At 38.0% G+C, this 27,448-nt stretch overlaps 3 protein-coding genes across 4 annotated transcripts in view; all 3 read left to right on the forward strand.

Moving 5' to 3' along the window:
• The window catches only part of oafb (OAF homolog b (Drosophila)), a 7,561-nt gene extending 1,112 nt beyond the window's left edge, over window positions 1-6,449 (forward strand). Inside the window, exons 2-4 of the mRNA XM_017460594.3 lie at window positions 3,226-3,360; window positions 3,571-3,751; window positions 4,322-6,449. Coding sequence (XP_017316083.1) covers window positions 3,226-3,360; window positions 3,571-3,751; window positions 4,322-4,584 — 579 coding nt within the window. The 3' untranslated portion in view covers window positions 4,585-6,449. The remainder of the gene's footprint in view (window positions 1-3,225; window positions 3,361-3,570; window positions 3,752-4,321) is intronic.
• A 5,236-nt stretch (window positions 6,450-11,685) lies between these two features.
• Window positions 11,686-21,920, forward strand: pou2f3 (POU class 2 homeobox 3). 2 transcript variants are annotated; one of them, XM_017460591.3, is made up of 13 exons: window positions 11,686-11,832; window positions 12,205-12,261; window positions 16,120-16,154; window positions 16,746-16,847; window positions 16,964-17,069; window positions 18,262-18,350; window positions 18,658-18,834; window positions 19,019-19,160; window positions 19,288-19,421; window positions 19,570-19,734; window positions 19,937-19,979; window positions 20,079-20,193; window positions 20,875-21,920. In XM_017460591.3, exons 2-13 carry the CDS (start codon window positions 12,213-12,215, stop codon window positions 20,912-20,914), a joined length of 1,197 nt encoding a protein of 398 aa, XP_017316080.1. In that variant the 5' UTR covers window positions 11,686-11,832; window positions 12,205-12,212; the 3' UTR covers window positions 20,915-21,920. The 2 variants fall into 2 exon arrangements, with proteins under 2 accessions (XP_017316080.1, XP_017316081.1); XM_017460592.3 differs by lacking the exon at window positions 11,686-11,832 and having other exon boundaries at window positions 11,977-12,261.
• Window positions 21,921-24,390: 2,470 nt separating this feature from the next.
• On the forward strand, window positions 24,391-26,345 carry zgc:194948 (uncharacterized protein LOC796981 homolog). The gene is made up of 5 exons (XM_017460660.3): window positions 24,391-24,608; window positions 24,786-24,929; window positions 25,366-25,489; window positions 25,588-25,646; window positions 25,738-26,345. The coding sequence occupies exons 1-5, from the start codon at window positions 24,554-24,556 to the stop codon at window positions 25,878-25,880; spliced, it is 525 nt and encodes a 174-aa protein (XP_017316149.1). The 5' UTR covers window positions 24,391-24,553; the 3' UTR covers window positions 25,881-26,345.
• Window positions 26,346-27,448: the final 1,103 nt, after the last annotated feature.

The raw sequence follows: 27,448 nt of genomic DNA on the forward strand, positions 1-27,448 counted from the left end.
TCTATTGTTTTATTCAGCAGGGTATTACTACTACTACTTCTACTACTACTACTACTACTAATAATAATAATAATAATAATAATACACAATTAGTATGTATTATAAAGCACCGTTCATACATTAAATGCATCTCAGAAAAGCTTGCAAACAAAAAAAGAAAGTAGAAAATAAAAATGTAGAGATACTGAAAATAACAATAAAGTGACCATAAAAGTATATGATCACATAGTATTAATATATTATTATATATAATACTCTGATATATATTTATATTAAAGTAGCATTTTTTTATTACACCGTACATGTACAATACCTTTTTTGGACAGTGAGGTTGGTAATGTATATTAAACTTTGACACTCAAAACCTGGGACATTATCGGCATACCTTTGGCAGTAAAATTCAGGCTCAGGATCATTCACACTTACTACGACAGTCCCATTTCATCTGATATGTCTGACAAATCATTGTATTTAGTGATTTTCAACCAGTTGAGTCATCCCATCCCCCCCCCCCCCCCCCACCCCATCTGCAACTCAGAGTCCACTGGTACTTCTCTCCAGGATGACACATCTCCACCGTCCACCTTACAGAGCGTCTCTGATACTGCCAGTACATTTTGGTACATTTTTTGGCACATCAGCTGGAGCTGATATCATATATCCCCAAGCTGTTCTGGAACAGAGTGTCTTTTCTTCTCTGCTGAACAACTCAGTTGGCCTCCAATACCTCCATGCATGTGCTTCTCATCTGGTTCATTCAGCGACTGCAGGAAAATAGTTATATTATTAATAGTAATCGTAATAGTTATGGTATGGCAGAGCACCGCAGCCAAGTCATTTCAGAGCAAGAAATGGTGGTGAAGGTATACCTGTATTCTTGAGAGAACAGAAAACATCCACAAGGTTCTATGCCACTAGCTAAACTGCCTGTATATAGTGAAGTGTCAGTCAAGCTCAGTCAAATTAGTTGGGTCAATTAGTAAAAAAAAACCCATTTACCACATGCATTACTCATCTAGGTGTTACATTAGGCTTTTTGCACACACTAATTCAAATTTGACGTTTTTTCCTAGGTCAGGTGTCAGGTTGAACTTGTGACTCAAGCTGGTGTGGCACATGTGAGAGCAGGTGGCTGATACAATAGTGGCATGTTCTACCACTTGAGGTTGTGTTGAGATAAAACGTCATGCCATCCATTTGCAATAAGACACAGAGATGAGCTCATGCCACATAATTAAGGACTCTGAATATCCATGGAACGATCATTTAATCAAACGTAATCCATGCCATTTATGGAAGTACTATATATGCACAGTTCATTGCCTGCCATACGGTCCTTGCCTTGTGGTATAGGAAAAACTCTTCAGCCATTTCAGTGCTTTATATGTGTACTATTTATTAGTCGAGAATTTGGAGTATGCACCTCAGGCCCTTTTAAGACTTGGCATTAATTTCCATGTCTGGCAATCTGAGACCAATATCTGTTCACACCTGGTATTTTCATTTGTTTTGAATGTGTCCCCACTGACCATTGTGATCACATTTCATCAGTAGCAGGGCTGCCAAATCTGACAAAAGCAACCTGGTGTCACTTTAAAACCATGCGTAAAAACTGCTAACCACTAGCAAACAAAAGTTCGAAGTGTTTAGTGTCATTTTCAAAGTAAAACTGTTGGGTGCTCAGATCAGTCGGTAAAAGCTTTACTCATGCTGTTATCTCATATTTTGTGCAAGACCCGCTCATCTAATCACGTTCTTTTGTTTTTACACAATCGCAGAAACAAAAACAGATTGATTTCCCTGCTTTTGCGCGTGTTGGCTTTATCCTATCTTGTTTATTGTGCCTAGTGGTATTCTTTAACCATACAGTGTTTTTCTACTTCTTGTTCTTTCTCTTGACTATTAAATGCTTCTGCTCCTACCAGAGCTGCCATTTGAGTGTGTACCAGTGACGCTCTGAATAGGCAATATTAGTTACTATCCTTCACCCCAGCAGCCAGTAGTCTGGCACCAGGGGTCAAATTCTTCTCCGTGACTGTTTCCTTAGCGAGAGCTCCAGCATGGGTTGAGCTTGAACATTACCCTTTTTAGTACCTCTGCCCCCTTTCTTAAAAGCTAAAAGGTTCAATATTATTTCTTAAGGCTCTAAAGAATGTCACCTCTCTTAATTACACTTGCTCCTATTGGCTCCTGCTACTTTGCCTTGAAAGCTGGCTGCTTGCTGGATTTAGGAAGAAGGTAGCACTTTTGGTCACTAATGAAAAAGCAACTTGTGCAGACTGTTAAAGCTTCAAAGTGCACTCGGTATTCCACATAAATGAGCTTGCTAGTCTGCACCCCACAAAATGTGGGGTCTGTAGGGCAGCTGGAGCCCTGGGGTCAGAGAAGGAGGTTAGGTTTGAGTTTCATGTTTCCTAGTCAGCTGTTCATCTTTGAGCCCTCGATTGTCTGCAACTTCATGTTCATGTTAGTTTTAGACTCAAAAGCTCCGCCCACATACAAGAGAGAATCTGATACTTACTGTACACTTAGCTGGCCACAGGCTTCAGGATCTTGGTGGCTGTAATCTGATTGGCTGACGTGTATGCATTTTCTGTACACTAGTTTCTGACAGGAAAACTTTCACATATGCACTGATTAATCTGTTTGAATCATAAACCTGGTGTAGTTGCCTCCTCAGTGTGGTTCGTTTGGAGAGAGCATCGCAATCGACCAAAATAAGCGGTCGGAGACTACTTGTTCAACTAAAAGTATCTTCTGCTTTAGACGTGGCGACAGGTGTGATACCGCTCTAACCAGCACTGAGACAAGTGTGGACTGAGAAAAGTTTCTGCTTTATATTCTGCTTAGGATTTCTGCCCCTCTTCTTTGCACATTATTTGAATTGTTCGTGTGCCAGTTTAAACATCATTAGTTGAACCACTGTATTTGCGTTCCCTAAATTAAAATCCGACTGAGATGACAGTGCTGTGATGGACTCTTGGCAAGCTAATGATTCCTCCACGAACAGCCTACTGGGCGGAATATGTCAGTCAGATCTATTGCTGTTATTTTTTCACAAATGTCTACAAACAGCTTTCAGTCTCCCAACACCATGTAAACGACGGCCTACAGCTATAGATTGCCATGACTTGATTGACATTTTTATGGACCAGCGTGAGGACATTTGAACTATCAGTCCATGTTGCTTTGTTGATTCTTGACAGTTATTGTGTATTTTCTCAGCATGTGAAGATCCTGCGGGCGCTGGTGCTGGGGGAACCGGAGCGGGGCCAGACACAGTACCAGGGCCTGTGTTTCATCAGCAGGCTAGAACATGGAGAGATCATCCCAAGTGAGGCCATGGTCAGACTGAGACAGGTCAGACATGGATCGAACTGATACACTAAAAGAGTCAATCCCACCTATTATGATTAAGGATAATTAGCCATTAGCTTAACAACAAATTGGTGGGTATTAGGTGTTTTTTTTGTTTTTTTAATGTTAACTTTAATTTTTGGTTAGTCTATTCTATTTTGGTAGAGCCAAACAAATACCCTAAAATGCTATGTTACTGATTGAACCTTGTAGAAAAACCCGCATGTGGTGCGGACTGCCGAGGAGAAGCGTGCTCTTGAGCGGATGAGCATGAACATGGCAGTGAATCTGACTCTATCCTGGCCCCTCAGCTCCCATATCCGCAGCATGTGCCGCGACGCCCAAGACTTCATCTACACACGGGAGCAGGACGTCAAATACTGGCTAGAAAAGGGTTCGTGTTTGCTATATGGAAGGCACTCCCTTATTAAAAACCTGTACTAATAAATGGATTGTGTATTGTGTTGAAGGTGCCATAATGAATAATGCATAATGCTTTTTCATACACCAGTGGCTATCACTGAATGAAAACTAATGGAAAACGTGAAAGAAAATGCTGAAATGTTTTACTGAGGTGGATCTCTAGGGGCCTCATGATTTGATTGGATTTCACTTCAAGGTGCCAGTATGTGATTTCTGACCAGCTGAATGTCAAATGATGTTCCACTGGGTAGTTGGTGTACTACTACGATTTATACTTGAATGGGTAACCTCATTTTAAAATCATATTTTCGATATAAACATGATTTTTTTTCTCTCTTATAGCATAGCGAACACATCATACTTCGTAATCCATTGGTTGTTACATGTTTGGAAACACAAGACCTGTCCTGAAGGACTTCCTGTGTTGGTAAACATAAAGAAAGTTACAGCTTTACCACTGGCACTGGAGATTCCTTCCAAAAACGCGTCTACGGTTCACTCGCTGTCATTTTTTTGAGAATATCATAAAATCTCTGTGCAGGTGTGGACGCCTCCATATTCAAAGTCTTCCCCCAGAACGTCGAGAGTGCAGGCCTGCCGAGTTGCAGCGCTACCACGGATCTGTGGCAGCCGTGTTCGTGTAGCTACACCCTGAGGCTGGAGTGGTACCCGTGCATGCTGAAATACTGCCGTGGCCACGGCCCGAGCCCGTACAAGTGCGGGATCAGGAGCTGCAGCAAGGCTTACCGCTTCGACTTCTACACGTCACGCAAGCAGCTGTGCATGTGGGACGAAGAGAGCTAACGGCGCCACTGTATACGGATCACTAATAATGTACCGAATATGAGTGTTACGCTAAAGGTTCAACCTTTGTCTGGAAAAAAATTAAGCTGGGTAGCAATGAGGTGCCTTCAGATAGAACTTAATAGTAAAATGGTTCCGAAGTGTTACTTTAACTTTTCTTTATTCAGGAGGATTCGTATTATCATCACAGCTCCAGACTCCAGTATCTTCAGGTTTGCCTTAAAGGAGAGATATTTTCACTTGAGCGATCAAGCCAGGTCGTTACGTTTATTTCCGCTCTCACTACAGAGTAGCCTCGAGGCAGAAAGTCACATGACCGATAGGTTAGGCGTGTAGGTTACATTCTCGCCTGGGAAAGAGGCGTTTGCTTGGATTCTGCAGGAATTCATTGTTGACATTGTAAACATCACATTATTTTGTGTTAACATTTATTAGTAACTTTCGTTGTCTGTAATGGGAAGAACATGTATAGTAGAATTTATTATTGGTCTACGGTAGTCTTTTTTATTTTGTGTATATTACTTGTGTTAAACACTCATGGCTCACTGTATTAGGAACATAAATTTTTTACAGTTACGCGATACATACTCTCGTGCAGATCCAGGTCAAGAGCTTCTGTTCGTGTTCAGAATGAAGGGAAATGAGATCTCTGTGACATTGATTATGGCATGGTTGCCGGTAGGAGACTGCTGGTCTGAGTGTTTCAGAAACTCCTGGGACTTTCAAGCACAACAGCCTCTACACTTTCAACAAAATGGTGGCTTTGTTGATGAGAGCGAGAGATCAGAGGAGATTGCCCAAACTCGTTCGAGCTGACGCAAAGGTTACAGGCTACAGTAACTCAAATAACCATTCTTTACAATCAAGGTGAGCAGAAAAGCGTCTCGGACCACACACCACATCAAACCTTGAGGCAGATGGGCTACAACAGCAGAAAACCTCATCAGGTTCCCGTCCTGTCAGCCAAGAACAGGAATCCGAGGCTAAAGTTGGTATAGACTCAGCAAAAAAAAAAGCTCTTGACCTGTATCTGCATTATGTTACACGTTGTGCGATATTTTTATTATGATTTTTTTTTTTGCTTTATCTACATGTAGATCAGAAGCATTGTTACATTTTAAAGGTACAAGAGTTCTCATTTTGTCATTTTGACAACTATTTCTTGTCGTAATTTACACACAAACTCTAAGATAACTGTGACCGCTAGAAACTCGCAGCCCTGTTCGAAGGTTTAGCCGTGAAACATGTTCAGTCTTACGAACAAAACAAGAGCCATGCTGGCAGCTAAGGCACGTTTTTGTGTGTTGTGTATTTATTGCTAATTATATTCAAGTGATGCCAAATGTGCTGCTCACACTCACCATAACCCTGACTAATTATCTCATTTCCATTTCAATAACCTCATTACTATGAACGCGTACGCTACGGTGGGCAGATGAACCTTTTACACAATGCAATATTGTTATCATGTTTGGGACATTTTTTTTTTTTTTTTAAATTTAGGAATCTATCCTAACAGATTGCACCACAGTATGGCACTGTTCCAGGATTTGAACTGTGTTCAATATTTTCATATATAGAAAGGTATGTGTTTACATGTTTGTTTTTATGCACAAAATGATTGGTCGCTTGTGATCTGAAAATGCATATGCTCAGGTTTCTCTTCCATGCTGGATATGATGACTTACACTTACAGTCTTACAGTGTTGTGGATATGACTTTTAAAGCATGTTCCATCCGGTTTGGCTTTTCTTTTACAACAAGCCAGATGTGAGGATGATTTAAACATGTATAACTAATTACGTATGCCAGTGTAAATTAAGATAAAAAAAAATAATAATAAACTTTATATTTCAGTATGTTAACATCATCTGTGTCTGTGGTTTTGTTCTGTAAAACATAGTCTGGATTACACAATTATTTTATAAATATATATTTTAATGATGTTACAATCAACCACTATCAAACTTTCATATAGTTATTATAGTTCTTATCACAGTGCTGTTTAATTCTTGATTATGATTGGTTGTAACAGTAGCTCTGACTGCTAGGTAAAGTGTGCCACCAAAACAGCTCGATTCATGGACTCCACGAGACCTCCGAAGGTGTGCTGTGGTATCTGGAACCAAGACGTTAGCAGTAGATCCTTTAAGTCCTGTAAGTTGCAAGGTGGCACCTCTGTGGATCGGACTTGTTTGTCCGGCACGTCCGGCAGACGCTCGATCGGATTGAGATCTGGGGAGTTTGGAGGCCGAGTCAACACCTTGAACTCTTTGTCATGATCCTTACACTTGCCCATTTTTTCCGCTTCCAACACATCAACTTTGAGAACTAAGTTGCTGCCTAATATATCCCCCCCTAACAAATGAATCAATGTTATTCACTTCCCCTGACAGTGGTTTTAATGTCATGGCTGATTGCTGTACTCACTACATTTCAAACGAAGAAAGTGCCGTTCTACATTCTACTAAGTTCTGTTCACTACATTTCCCAATGTCACAACAGCTCTCTTTAATCATAAGGTGCCTTTATTATCATTATTATTATTATTATTATTATTATTATTATTATTATTATTATTAGAATTTCGCTTCAAAGAGTTCCTTGAAAGCAAGAACGAGATCTGACATGCCTTACTGTTTTCTGTCTGATACCTACACTTTCTAGTTATCTCAGCAGTTTGCTAGCTATTAACATTCAGCTAGATTAACAGAAATTAAGCTGTGGATGATAACTAGCTGTTATTAGCTAGGAGTCGAAATACAAACTGCCTCAATAAACACAAACTGTACAGTATGTAGCAACAGCTTTAGATGTGTTATTATTATTATTATTATTATTATTATTATTATTATTATTATTATTATTGTTATTATTATATCTACGTTTTGAGAGTTAGCATTACAGCAGCTAATGTTTTCCCACTTTGGTTCCTTGGTTGAAAGTGTTAATTTACCATAAGTAACCCAAATCTGTGTGATTTGATTCAGATGTCTTCTGTTGTGGGGGTTTTGGGGGTTTTTTTTCATTCTTTCATACTTTAAGTTTTGAGTGATTAAGTGATTAAATAAATTCCACATCATACAGTGTGACAGGATGCTTGAATTCTTGCCTACATTTCCCTTCATATTAGGTTTGTTTTCCTCCGTTATGTTTTACATTAGAACTCTGCCCTCTAGTGTTATTTGTGTAACACAGTGCACACAGAGATTGGGGGAGTAAGCCTCAGGCGTGAGCTCACTTATCAGGATGTCCTGTTCAAACAAAGTATCATAACCAGGACAAAAGTCACAAAGAAGCTACAATGGAAGCTGATGTTCATTGTGTGACTTGATAAGTGTCTTGTGAGCTTTGCACCTGCTCTTTACATCTATTCAGTGCTATTTAAATACTTGAGTCTGAGCATTTAAAACAAATAAAAAATAATAATAAGAATTTTTTTTTTTAATGAAAACTCAATCTTTTTTTCTTTGTACAGTTCCCTATATTTGAGAGGAGGGGAAAAATTAAGAAATGATTACATTATTTTGTACGATTCTTTTATTAAAATGTTTAAGTATAGCGCTTTTAACAATACAGAAAACAACACACGATGCAGAAATCTGGATGTAGACAGAATCAATCCAGACGTGACAGTGGCAAGGAAAGACACGAGGAGGAAACCTTGAGAGGAGCCAAACCGAAACGTGTAACCAGTAATCTTCTGACTCGATAGTAGATATACAACTCCAATTCCGAAAAAGTTGGGACAGTATGGAAAATGCAAAAAAACAAACAAACAAAAGGAGTCGTTTGAAAATTCAATTCACCCTGTACGATAACGAAAACACATTACTAACATTATTTGATGTTTTTTAATTTGTGAATTGAATTGAATTTTGAAAATATACACTCATTTCAAATCTGATGACTGCAACACTCTCCAAAAAAGTTGGGACAGTCGATTGTTTACCTCTGTGCAACATCAGCTTTTCTTTTAACAACACTTATTAGGCGTTTGGGCGCTGAAGACACCATTTGGTTAACTTTAGCAAGTGGAAAGCATTTCTTTGGCTGCGCAACTGTACGGGGCCATTGTTGCCTTATTTTGCGCTTTATAATGCACCACATGTTCTCAGTTGGAGACAGAGATAGGTCAGGACTGCAGGCAGGTCACGCTAGCACCCGCACTCTCTGCTTCCACAACCATGCGCTTGTAATCCGGGCAGAATGTGGTATTTGGTGTTGTCCTGCTCTGGATGGCAGCGTATGTTGCTTCAGAATGTGTACATATCTTTCTGCATTAATGGTGCTCTCACAGATGTGTGAGTTACCCCCATGCCATGGGCACTGACAAACCCTCATACCATGACAGATGCTGGCTTTTGGACCTGACGCTGATAAAAGCTTGGATGGTCCTTTCCCTCTTTGGCCTGGAGAACACGATGGCTGTTTTATCCAAAAACTATTTGAAACATGATTCCACTGTGCTACTGTCCATCTCAGATAAGACCGAGTCCAGAGAGACCAGAGTCGGCGGTGCTTCTGCACAGTGTTGATGTATGGCTTCTGCTTTGCTTAGTAAAGCCTTAACTTGCATCTGTGGATGTAGCGGCGAATTGCGTTGACTAACAAAGGTTTACGAAAGTTTTCCCGAGCCCATGTCAGGATATCCGTCACAAACTCATGTTTTTAAGACATTGACCTCTGAAGGATCAGAGATCACATGCATTCAGAAGTGGTTTTCAGCCTCGCCCTTTATGCACCGAGGTTTGACCGGATTCCTTGAATCTTTTAATTATATTGTGCACTGTAGAAGGTGAAACGCCCAAAATCCTACCAATTTGTTGGAATGTTGTTCTCAAAGTGTCGGATTATTCACTGATGCATCTGTTGACAGATCGGCAAGTCTCGACCCATCCTTGCTCTTGAAGGACTAGGACTTTTTTTCGAGGCTCCTTATATACTATGATTAGATGATTACCTCACCTGTTTCACATCACCTTCTTATTTCAACTTCCATCTTCAAAAAAACTATGCAGTTGATTAGGTGGAACATCAAATATGCTTTTTTTTTTTGCTTAAATACAAGTCAAAGTACATTTACAAATCACTCCTCTTTGTTTCTATTAGCGTTTTACATACTGTCCCAACTTTTTTGGAATTGGGGTTGTATAAATTATTACAATATTAAGATGTAGAAGAGTAAAACAAACAGTACGAAGTGTGTTGAAAGGAAATTCAGTATGAGTGTGATGAGTACAGGACAGCCTTTATGATTACAGCAACAGTTCTTATGCACTAATATCCTTCTATAACAAACCATGATACAGTGGTTAAGGTTATGTTCTAGTGACATGTGTTCAAAACTTAGAAATTCTAGAAATGTACTGTTGAGCCCATTACAATGCCAGTCTTAAATTGACTACAAAATGGGTGAAGCGCTAAAACCTAATCTTTTCAAAAACCCTAGGCAAATTGTGAAATTCAATATACACGGATCAGCCATTACATTAAAACCACTGGCAGGTGAAGTGAATAACACTGATTTCCTGTAGTTACAACGGCACCTGTCAAAGGGTGGGATATATTAGGCAAGCAAGTGAACAGTCAGTTCTCAAAGTTGATGTGTTGGAAGCAGGTAAAAAGTGCAAGAGTGGGGATCTGAGCAACTTTGACAAGGGCCAAATTGTGATGGCTGGACAACTGGGTCAGAGCATCTCCAAAACGGTAGATCTCAATCCGATCGAGCGTCTGTGGAAGTGCCGGACAAACAAGTCCGATCCATGGAGGCCCCACCTCACAACTTACAGGACTTAAAGGATCTGCTTCTAACGTCTTGGTTCTAGATACCACAGCACACCTTCAGAGGTCTTGTGGCGTCCTCGCCTCGACGGATCAGAGCTGTTTTGGCGGCACAAGGAGGACCTACACAAAATAGGCAGGTGGTTTTAATGTTATGACTGATCAGTGTATAAGATAATTTATACATTTTTTTCTTAAAGCACTGGGGTCAAAGTATGTTATAAGCAGAAAAACCTGGTCAAAGTTTGGTCAAAATTGTAGTTTTTCATCATTTGTGGCACATATAAACTGTCATGTGACAAACATTGTTAACAGATTAGTGCAAGTTCCAGTTTGAAAGCTAGCTGGTTACATGATACATTTGTGGCTAAAAGGTCTTCACCTTTCTGAACTTGTCAAATCAATCAAAATGCACGTTTTGTGTCACGTCAGTGGGTTGGAGAAAAAACAGCTTTACTCCTCATCTCTCAAATGTTAGCTAGCAAGATAATAACTTCTGCTAATACTATCGAGCTAGCTAAAAGTCAGCTAGCTAACTTGTTTAAGATTAGGAATAAGGCTATTGCTAGTTACACTTTGGATTTATCAAGGCAGTTTGCATTGTGAGAGCTGACGATTAGGATTCGATGAATTTCTTTATCATCATGCTAGCTTTGTGGTATTTGTGTTAAATTAGTTGAATGCTAATAGCTAGCTGCCACGATACAAACTGCTGTGATAAATGCGAATTGTATTGGGTCGTATTCTTAGTGTCACATCAAGTAAAGTTGTTAAAAAGGTTCAAAAGTCACATGATTACCTTGTAAATATATGATTAGAGAGAAATGAAGATTTTTCTTTTGAAGTGTAGTGAGTAAAAGTAGTAGGTGGAAGAAAAACAAGCAGTTTAAGCAGATTAATAGTTTATTAGTTTATTATCAGATTAAATCATTATTGGCAATTTAATAAAACACACCAACATGTTCGAATCATTAAATAAGATGAGAACTTTTTCCTATTTTATACTGAACGCCATAGTGGACTTCAGTCATTTTCAAGATCGCTACCTTATCACCCCTTTAAACCTTTACAAGCATGCTTTTGTGTCAATATAAACACTGCAGGCAAGAAACAGACACATTTCAGGTTTGAGAAGTGACACACGCATACACGCGCACACACACGCACACACACACACACACACAGACTCACTCACTCACCTGAGCTTTTGCAGTTTGTCGTCTCCCTCTGTGTTGTTTTATGCAAAAAGAGTGCGTCTGGATAGGACGCACTGTGGGCCTTATGCAAATCGCCTGTCTATCAGCTTGTGTGGGATCGTGAAAAAGGTGAATACTTCTCCCCGAACCCACTTGTGCCAAATGTTGAAGTTTCTCCGTAACCTCCTGTGTGCATCTTGCTCCTTCTTTCATTCATGACCGACTCAGGATTGTAGAAGAAGTCAGAATCTCCTCTTTGTTTTTGAAGGTGAGTACTTTAAATTGAAATTCCTTGCAGACAGACTCTCTCGTCTCTTCTCTGTAGTTCACGTCTGTAACCGTTTTGCAGAATCATATCTCTTTGCGTGGTCTCTTGCTTGCACAGCATATTGACCCACTTAAATGGTTTTGACTAGAAGAGATTATGGAGGAGGGCCTGAGCGACTGGCGGCTGGAGGTTGGAGGCTGAGCAGGGATCCCCTCAGCCCTTATGAATATTACAACAAGCCCTTTACATAAAGGAGACCTTTTCAAAGTCGGACCCATTAGAATAAAACCTCAAGTTCATTTTCCTGACCGGGCCATGAATTGGCCCAGTGTGCGCATAAAGTAGGAAAATCAGCTATATTTATCATTACAGATATTAAGATGAGCACAGAGGCTGTCGAACAGAGGAATCCTCAGCATGATCACACAGGTAAGAAGCTATTCATCAGTTACGAGGAATGAGCTAGACCTTTATTTTGAGTTTGATGGAATTTCACTGTGAAATTTTGCGAGGGGAAAAATATAATCCGTCGACACACTTTTACAACATGTTGCACTCTTGACAACGGGGAAACTGTTCAATAGAAGAAAGTAAAATAGTCAGAAGGAAATTGTTCACTTGTTTTATATTATAATGGGCTACAGGTTTAAGTTTTTACAGGATTATAAAGCGCTGCAGAGTTGATGTCAGTATATCAAAACATAACATTTTCATACAACAGAATGCATTTGATTAGCTTAGGAAGCACAATTGCAACTTAAACTAACCGTTTCCATGTTTGGCATCAAAGCACTGAATGTTCCAGGTGCTATATAGTAATTGTTAATTTCTTATTTTGGGTCAAAGTGCTTTTTGAAATTGAAGAAACCCTAAAGTTACTGAATTTCATTGTCATTAAATGGACAGGAGTGAATGTAAAGTAAATGTAAATGAGATTGTTCGTTTGTTTGTTATCGTATCAATGCTTACTTAGTGCTTTTAATGCTTTATTAATGAGTTTTTAGTGCTTTATTTGTAATCCGTTTCAACTTTATTTGTTGATGTGCCTCTCCCATTGGTCGAGGTGTTTTCACAAGAAAGACACGAGCTTCCTTGTGTCTCTCATCAGAGCCGTTTGTGGTTTTGACCAGTGAGTTCTGCTCTTTGTCTAGGCTGTCATGGTCTTTTTCTCAGGCAGGTCTGTGCAAAACCCTTATTGACATTCTCGACTGACGTACATTAATCCAAGTGTTTGTTTGTTTGTGCCCCCCCCCCCCCCTTCTTATTCCTAATACTGTCACTAATTCGATGATCGATACCACACTTTCTGTTGGGAGATTAACACTATCGTTCATTGCATAAACTTACGTTATGTGTTTTCCACGATGTAATAACAACCAGCTCATCAATTTACCACCAATAAATCAAGAGTAGTTGTGTAGCGTGACTACTACATCAGATATGTCCTACCACCTCTATAGTAAAACTGCTGAGTCGTTCATTTGTGCAGATGTGTAAAGTTAAGACTACCTGAACCTGTTTATGGTGTGTGGAGTCAGGTTTGTAGTGCCTAAACTGTGAGAAGATAAAAAGAGATGCGTACAGCTCTGGGGCGTGATGTTCATCAAGGACATAGCAGTGTACCAGGATATGTGTGTGTGTGTGTGTGTGTGTGTGTGCATGTGCATGTGCATGGGGGTGGTAGACTGTTTGCAGTGAAGCGGTCATACCCTCAGGCCACACCGACACAGAGATAGTTGCCTCCATACGGAACACAACGGTATGAAATGAGGAACTTGGATTCAGAGAGAGCACAATATTGTAAATGACTGTTTTGTGTAGCATCGTTTCCTGTAACACTAAATATCAGTTTCAGGCTTTACCTGTACACAGGTGCAAACATATTTGTATCATTAGCAACAGGATAACACGGTTTTGTAGGGTAATAAAGAGTTATTATGACATTTTATATACTGCTTCCTCCATAAGATTGTTTATAGTGGAATTTTAGTAGTCAAACGTTAACTATGTTATAGGCGATAATATACAATTATAACTATGTAACAAGAATATTTGTACAACTATCTTGTAACTATAATAGTTAATATTACCTGTGGAAATATAATTCCAACTATTACTATGAAAATATATGAAAATAACTATGAAAATAACTACAAAATTATAACTATGAAAATATCTTTTACTATAAATATAACTTTGGCTGTGACAATAACTTTCCCAATTACATAACAATAATTCTACCTATGAAAATAACTATGCTTATAAATAATCTTATAACTATGACAATTACTACAATTCGAATTTTGACTGTGACAATAACCATGCTAAAGTTATAACTAGAATTTAACTATAATTATAATTATCTTGGTAAATACTACTTTATAATACATTATAGTTACAACTATAACTAGAATTAGATCTATTCTATAACTAGAATTCTAATGACTAAAATAACTACAAAGGTATTACTATAACTTTGACTTTGCCTATAACCATAACAAAACAATAATTAAACATTCAACTATCATTAAACTATAATTATATAATTACATCAAGACTTATATAATGATATAATCATAATAACCAATTCATAATCATAATGATATGTGGTATGTGTTACAAGAACTATAGTTATAACTATATCTGTGTTTATAAGTTTATAAGTTTATATAACTATATCTGTGTTTATATGTTTATTAACTATAACTATGCTATATTTAATATAACAAAAGTTATAAATTGACTTTGACTATGACAATAATTGTACTAAAGGTATAACTATAATTATAACTATGATGGGAAATACAATGGGAAATAAAATTAAGATAATACTTATATTTAAAAAAAAACAACAACAACAATGACTATGATGATAATAAGCAATACTGTAATCATAATTATGATTATAACTAAAGCTATAGTTATAAGCATAGATAGTTTTAGGCTTTTTTAAAATCCGACTAAAATTAACAAATTATTACATATTTGGTTCAAGTTTCTTACCAAACGATCAAGGACTTCAAAGGTTCAATGAAACCTAACCCGACGTGTATGTTCCATCATAAGCTGAGGACAGGCCTTATTCCACATTTTAAATATTCAGAAAACATGTTTATATGTAAGAACTATTACATGCAGAATCAGACTTGGTTAAACAGGCTGTTGTTGTTGCTACAGCAGTACCTCCTGGGCTAGTCTTAGCAAATATCTCAGATATATAGCACAAAAATAGAATGAACAGCCAGCTTGCAATTCTCACATAACATATACACTATTATTTCTTTGTTGCTCCTTGAAGGAGACTAAACCTGTATTTCATCAGAGAGCTAATTTAATGCAGGAAAACAGTCTACAATGTGTAAACTATCGAGATCTGCAAAAGCCATCATAAACGAATACATAGAGCAGTTACATGTACCTGAATGGTGAGCAATTTTATTATTGTTACGTACAAGAGTAGAACATGTTCAAATATATAAAGTACATGACAAAATCTACAACATAACACAAAATAACTACTTTGAGGGGGGGGGGGGGGGTGCTAATTATGCAGAAACAGGATATTCAGTCTTAGAATAGTCATATTCATTCCAAAAGTTTCCCAAACAGGCTTAAAACAAGTTTTGTCCTGCTGTTAAATAGTGTAATCTCGAATAATAAGTAAGGACGAACCCCTTATACTTAATTATTGTTAAGTGCAATTTGTTTCATAACGGATTCAGTAAGTAAGTTTGGACTTCTTGAGAAGGTCTAATTAATCAAAATTGTACAAAATTGTAGGTTTTAAAAGAAAACGCTATTTGAGCCCTATGGTATCTGCGATGTTTATGTGAGAGAAAGAGAGAAAGACTTTAACAGAGAAAGAACGAGCCAGCGATGCACCTGGGGGTTTGTAAACATTCAAATATGAGGGCTTGCGAAAGGTTGCCATGGATACATTCCCATTTGCATGGGTGCTTCATTTCCATACTGGAAGTTTGGCTCGGGGAGGAGCGCCGATTTCCATAATGGAGGACGAGCGAGCACTGATGCGCTAACCACAGCCTCACACGGCCCTATTTGAATTTCAAATCAGGGCAGATTACCTGGACCAAACAACCTTTGAACTCAGTAGAGGCCTTGACAAAACTCTACATCCATAATGGTTAACGTAGCACAAAAGGCCCAAAAAGACCCACTGAGACAGCAATAATTGAGAAGCTAGTTAATTGCTAGTTTTATAGAGAGAATACATATATAAATATATTTATATACATTCAGTATAATTATGTTCCCTTCTTTCTGCAGAAATCGAACAAAATGGCATTGATTTCACAAGACAGGTAAATGCACATGTTAATAATTTATTAAAGAGTAAATCAGTCAGTTTGGATGTCAAAGAAACTACCTACGTATGTTAACGGCAACTCTGTAAATGTTTTGTTTATCTTTTTTTTTTTTTTACTGCAATGTAATGCATGTCAGTCATAATTAACTTTGAATTAGTATAAGTCACGCTGGCCCTTTTTCTCATGTCATGCTATGCAGAGGACTGCACTGTGTCCCATGTACAGGAACTAGCCTCAGGTTCCCATTTGCATATGCTCTAGCCTGAGGGCAGGGAAGGAATGTTTTTCAAAAGCTCTCTCCTGTTGAACAAGTCAAACAGCCTTGGTGTGAACACACACACACACACACGCACGCGCACACAAACGGACACCAGCGTACATGTGACTTTCATCCAATCTATTACACGCAAACATAATACACAGTAGTAATACATAGTTTAATCAAATTCTCCCAAGACCAAGTGGATGTGACCAATTAAATTATTAGTTTCTTCTGGCAGAATATCAAGTGCACTGCTACTTGTGTAGGGATAACTGGGATGCAGTTTTGATGCACAATGTAACTTGGTATTTCCTGGTTTCTAGATAAAGACAGAGGACCTGAACGATTCCCCTCACTCGGCCTCGTCGCATAAGACATGTCACCTCACGCAGGGTTCGCCAGCTCCAACAGGGCAGCTGCCTGGGGTACGCCATGAACATTCCTACCATGGATTATACACCGAATCACATGTTATTCTTATGATAGGCTTATGGGTGACAGATCGGTGTATCGTGAACGCTTTTGTGTATTGTGTTTTCAGGAGTTGCCATCGCTGCACCCACTTCCCCAGCTGGTCCTCATGTCTGGCTCACACCTTTCCTCATCTTCGCCTTTCCTCCTCTCCCAGGCTCAGAGTGGACACCAAGGTCAGTCATTTATAGCAATAGCTAGAGATATTTATAGCATTATACTTCCTGAACAATACGCATTATTATATCAATTTAAATGAGCAACTTCTATAAACACACATTGGTCCTATGTCACTGGATGCAAAAAAAAACAAACAAACACAAGGTGAAAACGTGCCAGTTCCCACACCAGCCTCTCGTTCTTTTCTTTTTTCTCTCTCTCTTTCTTGGAGTTAATAAAACAAACAAACAAACAGAGTGCTGATACCGGAGACTACTTCCATGAACGTCAAATAAATGTCTCCTCACATAACACTTCACCATATCAACAATTATACATTTTATATTCATTTGTTAATTAGGCTTAGATTATGTCCGGCATACAAATCCTAGTGATTGATTCGTTACTATAGAAACGATAACATATTAGAACGAGCGTGTTAATACAAAACCGATTTGCCTTGCAATCAACACCTTCTGACCAATAAGATAAAGAAAAGTCATAAAGATAATAAAAATAAAGATAATAAGAATTCCCTGTAAGGTTAAACCAGTCAGCCCTTAGTTAATGATACCACCCCAGAGTTAATTATTTTCTGATAATAGCAATCCCCAAACTCCCCATAGCAATTTTCCATTGATTAAAATATTGTATTTATTAATAAATGGCACGTCATACGTTTTATCCATTTGTAACATTGTATTTAAATGTTGTGGAACATCCTTGATACAAGTTAGTTCCTATTATCGCTTACAGAGCGGCCGCTATACACATTAATTTCCTCACCAGCTTCTCCTTTTTTTTCTATATCAAAATATTTTTCTATTTCTAAGACAAAGATTGGAGATTGTCAAGATTTTCTCATGTCAGAAAACGTAAAGAAACTTACCTCTGACTGTTACAAAGCATTAACAGCTCCTAAAAATGCAAAAATATATCAATATCTCCCCACAGAAAACATCACTATATCAACAATTACACACGTTTTAAAAATTTGTTTATGAGAATTGTCTGCCATGGAAGTCCTTGCGTAAGCTGTTACTATAGAAATCATAACGTATTCAAATTAGCGCATTGATATAAACCCTACAGCCGGAAGGTTCTGTTATAGAATCAATCAGAATCGATCATCTAATAGTGAACCTGCTGTAAAGTGTGATAAAGGCAGTTTGCCTTATTATATTGATTGTGCCTTATTTTGTCTTGTAGCACTACTGCAGCCAAATCTCCTGTCCTTGCCCTCTCAGACCCAGCCTAGTCTCCTGCAGCACCAGCCTGGACTGGCCCTCACGCCTCAGGTAAACAAAACAGTTCATCACATCCCTGCTATAATCATTATAGTTTCTCAATCCAGTCCTCGGGAACCCCATCTCCAGCCTGTTCTAATATCACAAATCAACTGAATTAAATGCTTACTTTTAAGACAAAAGGCAAAAGTAGGATAATAGAGTAGCTCCAGGGTCTTGCTTCCTAGATTTATAATCAACTGGCTTAGGTGTGTCAGAAACCGGAACACAAGAACAATGCCGCCTGGCTGGGCATCCCCATGGACTAAATTGAGAACTTAAAATCTATTTAACTGATCTATAGTTTTTATCTGCACAGGCAATGGGACGAACAGGCTTGGCTGGGTCCTCCATGGATGCACACTTGGACATGCCTCACTTACAAGTGCCTAAGCACGTGGGTGCTTCGCAGCAAGACGAGCCAAGTGACCTGGAGGAACTGGAGCAGTTTGCCAAGTCTTTCAAACAACGGCGCATCAAGCTGGGCTTCACACAGGCAATGACCTACATATTCAAAAGCACTTTTCAGACAGATATCAATAACTACCTTGAAGGGGAACTGGCTTCAGAATGCATTTTATTTTATTCGCAGCCTCAATAATTTTTGATGAAAAAGTAGGCAGAGGACCAAAGGTTTAAAGACATCAAATGAAATGTTAATCTGATGGTTCTACTTTCAGGGAGATGTGGGTTTGGCTATGGGGAAGCTCTATGGAAATGATTTCAGTCAAACCACAATTTCCCGCTTTGAGGCTCTCAATCTCAGTTTCAAGAACATGTGCAAGCTCAAACCATTGCTGGAGAAGTGGCTCAGTGATGCAGGTAAACAAATACATATAGAGTGACCCAATATAATATCAGAAGTAACAAAGATTTATGTTTGCTACCAGTTTTTTTTGTTTTTTTTTGTGAGTGTTTTAACCATCTACCATACTTTGACCATTCTCAGAAAACTCACCCTCTGACTCGATGGCTAATCCTGCAACTTTACCACCTCTTATGGAAGGATATGGGAGGAAGAGGAAAAAGAGGACGAGTATTGAGACCAACATCAAGCTCACACTGGAGAAACGCTTCTTAGATGTGAGTATTTTGATTGACTCAAGCCAAAATGCTTAGATGCCAACCTATAGTTAAGTGGTATTGTCAGGATTTCTACACGTGGGCTCAGGCTTTGGCAAGTCGTAACTGATTTTATTTGCGACATAAGTAGCGCACCTTCTTTTTTCAGAATCCCAAACCGAACTCTGAGGAGATCACTATGATCTCGGAGCAGCTGTCAATGGAAAAGGAAGTGGTGCGGGTGTGGTTTTGCAACCGACGACAGAAGGAGAAGAGGATCTATTGTCCAGTCGCCACCTCGCCTATAAAATCGCACAACTACAATCCCAGACTGGTGAGCTGTTGTTTGTTTTTTTCAAGAGCTCTGATGTTATTCTTTCCATCAACCTTCATCAGTTCCATCATCCATGAAATCCAGTATCTGGATTACCAAAAGATGATTACAGCCACTTATAATTAAGAGCTATTATACCTGAAAAAAGGACGTTGTTTTTCAATCTATACAAACTGTAACACAAGTTTGCTTCTTATTTCAGCCTGCATCTGGCAGACCATTCAGTCCTCTTGCTTCAGGAGGCGGTAAGATGTTTTTTTTGCAAGTACATATTTATAGGAACAAATATAAAAGTTCATATTAGTTGATCAGTGTAGTAATAAGTGGTACTTTTTCATCTACAGTGTCGAGCAGCTCGTCTCCTAACAGCCCGACTCGTGGCTCTTCTCCCAACACTCTGTCTTCGTCCTCCAGTCCTCTGACATCACAAGGGGTCAATCAATCCTTCAATCCCACAGGGTAAACCTCATCGATTTACAGCACAATGATGCCACCGGATATATTAATGCAGCATGTATCTGTACCTCAATTTCTTGATTGTTCAGAAAAAATCTGCATATGCATGCAATTATCCAATCAGCCAATCATGTGGCAGCAGCGATATGCATAAACTCATGCAGATACAAGTCAAGAGCTTTAGGTAATGTTCACATCAAACATCAGCATGAGGGGAAATGAGTTCTCAGTCACACTGACTGTAGCATGGTTGTTGGTGCCAGTCAGGCTGGTTTGGTTGGAGTATTTCAGAAACTTCTGATCTCCTGGGATTTTCATGCACAACAGTCTTTACGGTCTACACAGAATTGAGCAAAAAAATAAAAAACATCTACAGTTCTGCAGGTAGAAACGCCTTGTTAATGAGAGCAGCCAGAAGAGAACAGCTCATGCTGACAGGAAGGCTAAGGCAACTCAAATAACCACTCTTTATGACCGTAGTGAGCAGAAAAACATCTCAGCACTCTGATGTTTGAAAATTAACTGAAGCTCTTGGCCTGTTTCCAATTGAATAATTGCATGAACGAGCAGGTGTACAGTGAGTGCATAGGAGCGTATGCATGCTTATAATACAAGCTCTTCATATACTACAACAGACAGCAGTCACAGTGAATGTGATTTGACCTACTCTCTCTTTTCTTCCAGATCCTGGTATCGTTGGAACAGTACTGCGTATCACCACTGAGAAGTGTCTAGAACCCTCCATCACACACCTCCCACACCTCCCCCACACACAAAAACATAAAATGTTTACAGTTTTTTGGACAGGAAAGGAAACAATGCTCTGATTTATACATTTCCGTACTGCTTGAGTACTGAAGTTTCACGGTTACTGGAAAATAAACCCCAAAACAATCCCTGTCTCGTTAGTTCCTTTCAGCAATAACGACGAAATTTCACTCATCTGTTCATTTCAAGATCAAACAGTAGGTCTATAAAACATTTCAAGTTTATATATAGTGGTGTTAAAGCCACAGATCTGAAAAGCATAATGAGATATTACTTTTCAAAGACAATGTTTACATATCACCCTGTCCAGGGTGTACCCCGCCTCCTGCCCGATGCTCCCTGGGATGGGCTCCAGGTTTCCCGTGACTTTGAGAAGGATAAACGGTACAGAAGATGGATGGATGGATGTTTACATATCTATTCTCCTCTTCAGCCCATATTTTAACGTAATATATTTAGATCACACTAGACGACTTGAGAGTTTAAATTACGCAAATATTTCAAGCATCAGATTGTTTTCAGTTATAAGTGTGCGGTCTCCAGTGACTTCACTACGTAGCATTTATCACTGCAGTCGGTACTCGAAGGCTCATTAAATCTTACTCAGTTTCCTATTTTATAAATGTCTGCTTTTGTAAGTTAAACTGTTATGAACATGCATTTGGAAGTGGAAGTAATATGTAGTGGAAAAGGGTGTTTGATTGTTTTTCCCCCCCCTGCCTTTTCCTTATGAAGTGGTCCGAAGCATTTGAAGTGCTGTAATTTTCACACTTTGCCTTTGACGTGATTACGTATCACTGTTGTTTATTTTTGCTTGTGTTTTGTTTTGTTTTGTTTGTTTGTTGTTGTTTTTTTGTGATGCGTAATATATATATTTTTTTTTTGTAATGGAAATGTTGTGTACATTTGAATGCTGGACATGTGTAACTGTTTAACACTTATTAAACAGATTAATCACTTTACACTGATCCTTGCTTCACATTTTACTCAGTTAATACTTATTATTGAAGAGTATATTATTTACAATTGTGGCAAATGATTTTTAAAAAATGATTGATTGATAATCTTATGAAACTCTTTCGACTTCAATAAGTGAAGAATTAGACAGAAAGAAAAGTATTCATTCTCGTTCTGCGTTTTATTTTGAGCATTATTTTAAGCTTGACCCCGATTGATATTTATACTCTGTGTTGTTTTGAGATGGAAAAAGTTTTAAGGCAGTTAATATTAGAGTATCTAGAGTATAGAGTATCGGATAGTATTTGATACTATGCCATATAAAGATAGGCATATAATTACAATTCTGATTAGGTTATTAATGTTAACCTGCATAACATGATAGTTTTTAGGTTTCACAAAAAAAAAAAAAAGAAGAAGGTTTATTTTATATGTGTTTTATTTTTTTAGGTGAATTTGTTGTATTAAAATGTGGTGGGAATATTTATGCCACTAAAAGGACATAAAGAAGAAACTTCTGAAACGTCAAAGTGTGCATTTATAGAACTAAAGTTTTTATATATTATTTTTTATACTCTTGTCATATAAAAATAATAAGTTTTGCAAAAAAAAAAAAAAAAAAGCTACTGACATGGGGACTAGTGTGTGCATTTTGCAACATTCAGAAAATGTTAAGTATGTACAAACCTGTTTAGCACTGAAATAACGGGATCAGTTGGGATTTACTTTATAGCAGACATACCTCCTACAGTCGGATGATGTCACACATTGCAAACTGACTAGATTTTCTTTTGGATTCTAATGTGTTAACATCCTCATCCACTAGAGAGCATTCAGGTATAATGCAAGGGAAGATGGAAGTCTCTGCGTTTTTAAAAAAAATAATAATAAAATTATTATTGCTGTCAAATACGTTTTAAAGTTGCGTTCGAATTTCATGTGCTTAAACATTTAGTGAGGAATAAAACAGCGGAAAACATGCTCTTATAGGAAAATAATCAAGGACATGCTGATGTGATGCAGCCTGCTGTAAAACAATTGTTACTCACTGTTACCACCTAGAAATTGTTTGTTTTCTTATAACAAAATGTCCTGAAGGGTTTTATTCCTCTTTTACCACAGTAATCTGTCAGTGATTACATTTTTTTATTATTATTATTATTGAAGGACATACTGCATTATCATATATCATATATATGTTTGAACAGTTTAAATATAAAGTCAGTTCCTGCTATTACTTATTTTCAACCAGCAATATACAGTTCCTTCACCAGTCTCTCTTTTTTATGTCTTTTAAAGTTAACAAGACAACAAAAGGCAGCGTGTTATGTTACCGAGAAACCGGAAAGGGCAAACTTCTCTGTCCTGAAGACTTGTCCGTGTCAGAAAACTTAGTGACTGTTACAAAGCTCTGACACTGGAGACTCCTTCCACACATTAAATAAACACATCCTTACAGAAAACTTCACCAAATCAATGATTACACACTTTTTTTGTTGTTGTTGTTGTTGTAAAATAACAACAAATAATTTGAATCCTTTTATTTTCATTGTAAATGAGCAGTTAGTACGGAAATAATCATGTATTAGAGTGAGCGCATTAATATAAACCTACTGTCAGAGCTGCTGTTATGGGAAATTAATCAACACTTTCTAACTAATCATATTCAAAAATTCAACAGTGCTGGAGTATGATAGTATAAAAATGATTATACACTAGCACTGTTTAATCCTTTCGTTCTTTCGTGTTCTTTTTATAGCACGATCTATTCATTCGTTCATTTTCACTAACCACTTAAATGCTTTCATGGAAAACTCTTTTCAACATCTGAGCTGTTTACCAGCATGAATGGTGAGGTGTGCTCTTGATTCTCAGCGGCGTGTAAGACACGAGAGTTTAAATGGAAATAAATCTTCGTAACAAAGCACAGACAAAGTAGGGCTCAGTAACGTTAATGCAGGGATGCTTCCTGCTTTTGTCAATATAGATTTGAGGTGCTTTATTTAGGCGAACAACTCTTAATGACATTTTATGAAATGCAATGCAATGTGGTATTTTTTTTTAGTTTATTAGACGTTAGATTAGACAATTTCAAATGTAGTTAAGCCAAGAAGAATAATCCCCAGTTAAAAGATTTGGAGCCGACTCTTATTGGTGAGCTGTGTCAAATAGAAATTGCCATCAATACTACTGAAAGGTTACTTTTCAAGGGGCCAAAATGTTTGAGCTTGGTGTACACTGCATTTTTACTACCTTTCTATTTCACTTTATATATATATAAATGTGTATATATTTATTAGATAATTGTTAGGATGACAAATAGACAGTGTAAAATGAGTCATCGAGAGAATTTCTTCCTCCAGGCAATGATTTGATGTCAGCAGCGAATGAAACCTTTAAGACCTTTAAGAGTTGAGTGTAAACAGTGCCACCATGTCAGTTAAGGTAGATTATGTCATGCAGTGTCCATCGTCAGGGTGTGTATCCTGTAAGAGCTGTAGTTTCATATATACCTTGTGAAACCTGTTTTCCTCTCCATTACGTCTGGCCCTTCCACCGGCTCGATCTGGCTCATCTATCGTCAATCATCAACATCCCGTTTTATCAAGGAGTCACAAAACTACACCCAAGGGCAAAGATGCTGGTTGTACTCCTCATCATGGGGGGATTACTTCCCCTAATCCACGCTGATGGTAAGACAAGACAAGCTCGTGTTATTCACTGAAAGGTGTAGAGGACAGATATATTCTACGGATGGAGCATAACATAGAATAACACTATGGTTCCAAAGATATAGTCAGTACCATTGTGTTGCTCCTTATAACTGATCAAAAATGTGTTTTGTTAACTGGTTAATCTGTACGGTGCAGATTTTCCACTCAGCATGTTATCAGTCGAAGACAGAGTAATCACGGGCCGATTCATCAACTCCCTCCTGCTGAGTTTGCCTCCCTGTACCTACGCTGGCCAGAGTGTGGACCTGGAGTACCTGAATTGCTACACCAATAAAAGCTGTACGTATTACTTAGTGTAAAAAAAAATAAACAAACGAAAAACACACCACAGCTCTGCTGAATTTTTGATCCTGATCAGTTTATCGTCTACAACAGCAGCTCTGACAGTTGCAAGGAAAATCATAGGTATATATTACTGCTCTTGTTCTAATATGATATTGTTTCTATACTGTAGTAACTATTGTCACTGGTACTATATGGCACAATCTAAGGCTAATAATAAACTGTGCTGTGCTATTTGACAAAGAAGCCTATCATCGTTGATATGTTTTCTGTAAACAAACATGTATTTAACATTTATGACAGGTGTCTCCATTGAATGATTTAACTGTAATTGGTTTAACATGAACACTACTTACTAACGACAATTAGATCTTAATCAAGATTTGATCATGTTGTAATTGTGAGTTTCATTGGAGAACTTTGGTCTTAACAGACACCTTGCACAACATTTTCACGGTTCGAAACTATAAGAGCATCGGCGACCTGACAGGACCAACCGCATTCAGCAGAAACATCGGATACCAGCTGATGAACCTCACCAATGGCACACAGTACAGGTGAGTGTAAAACTTCTGTGTGAAAACCTTCTGTATTAATTGATGAACCTCACATAAAAAAAAAAGTGGGACTCATTTTACTTTATGTGTATATTTAGGATTAGCTATAAAATTGGAATGTACAGAAGCACCCCTCTGATGGCAACTACAAGAACAGGTAACACTGCAAGTGGTCAACTGTGAAGTGAGCTGAAACATGGATGACATAAAGTGACTCATAGTTGACATTCGAACATGGCTTTTTGCAGTATCTAGCTACACAGAAATCGAAGTTGGCTTTCCAGGACGCAGCGCAGCAATGGTGGTGATCACAGTCATCCTGTCCGTGGCTGCGTTTATCCTGCTAATTGGGATCAGCATCAGTACGTTGGTGTCCCCTAGTGATGAGTAAAACAACGCTTCACGTTCAGAAATCAAGTCTCATTATACATCATTAAATCATTATACACTTCACAAATATACACTGCCACATGGGGTGTTCAAAGGCTTTTGACTGACAGTGAATAGGTTCATTTATTCCATTTCTTTCTTAAGACATAATAAAATAAATACTTAAACTAGCTATCAAGCTAAGAATTTTGTAGATTAAATCTTTTCATAAGGGCTATGCCTTTCACAATCATTCTGCTGTAGAAAGGTGATTTGTTTCTCTTTTTTTTTCCACAAGATCTTTTTTCTTTTGCTGTAACATATTTATCGTCTACTTTAATCACAACATGACAAACGCACTGACAACTGTTTTGTTGATCATTTCAATACAAACAATTCTTTCTCAGTAATGTGTTGTTTTCTTGTAATATACTGTTATAACTGGTAGAGTAACTGCATTCAGATTTATTAATAAATATTAATATGATTCAAATATCCATGTGTGTTTAAATCTTATTAGATACCGAGGCCTGCTTTCAAAAATCCAGCCGCAGTTCATTCATTCATTCATCCATTCATCCATATTCAGTAAGTGCTTTATCCTGGTCAAGGTAACGGTAGATCCAAAACACTGGACGTGATGGGACCTCACAAGGCACCATACACACACAGTGGTCACAACAATAAATACCAGGCTGACTTTTAAAGCTAATTTGAATATTTAATAGATTTGTATCTTGGAGGTTATCAAACCTGTGCACAAATTTTATAAAATGCGTATTCTACCAATCATTTTCTAAGATGAATTGCAGCTGGAGGACTGCATGATGGTGCAACAGGTAGTGTTGGTGCCTCACAGCTCCAAGGTCAGTGGTTCAATCCTGAGCTTGGGTTACAGATTGCCTGGCATTTCACATGTTCTACATGTGTCTATAGCTGTGTTACCATCCACATCAAATTTTTTTTTTTTTTTTTTTTTTGGGGGGGAGGGGGGTGGTTATTTTGTAATATAGCATTAAAAAATGCTAGATGAAAACACCAGATGCAAATAAAATTTCCTAATTGCACATTAAAAAAACATAGGCGCTCAACTGAGGCAGATAAATGTTCAAAATTTGTATTCGATAAGGAGTCATAAACTACGATTTCAACACATTCACCAGATAAATTCCTCGATACGCAAAAAGTCTTTACCTCAACAAATCATGTGATTGGATAATTGGCTCAGAAATACGTTTTTCTGTCAGAACTGGGACAGTGGGTCGCATAACTATTCTAACTCTCACCTTGTTGTGAATGTCTATGCGCATGGTGTCCTGTAATGGACTAGTGTCTTATCTGTGGTGTATCCCTGTCTCATGCCCAGTTTGGAACCAAGATAAAGGTTGTGTTTTTTTTTTTTTTTTGGTTTGTTTGTTTGTTTTTACAAAAATGATGGAACTAATAAAACTGGAAATTGAATGAATGAATTGAGAGCTTGAACGCTTTTAGGAAAGCCGCCCTGCTGAACAACAACAACAAAAAGCAATTGAAACCATGGCAGAAATTCGAATGGTTTTCACTACGAATACCATTACAAACCATCAGCTA

The sequence above is a fragment of the Ictalurus punctatus genome, chromosome 28, assembly GCF_001660625.3.
Source record: "Ictalurus punctatus breed USDA103 chromosome 28, Coco_2.0, whole genome shotgun sequence".
NCBI classification, from domain to species: domain Eukaryota; kingdom Metazoa; phylum Chordata; class Actinopteri; order Siluriformes; family Ictaluridae; genus Ictalurus; species Ictalurus punctatus.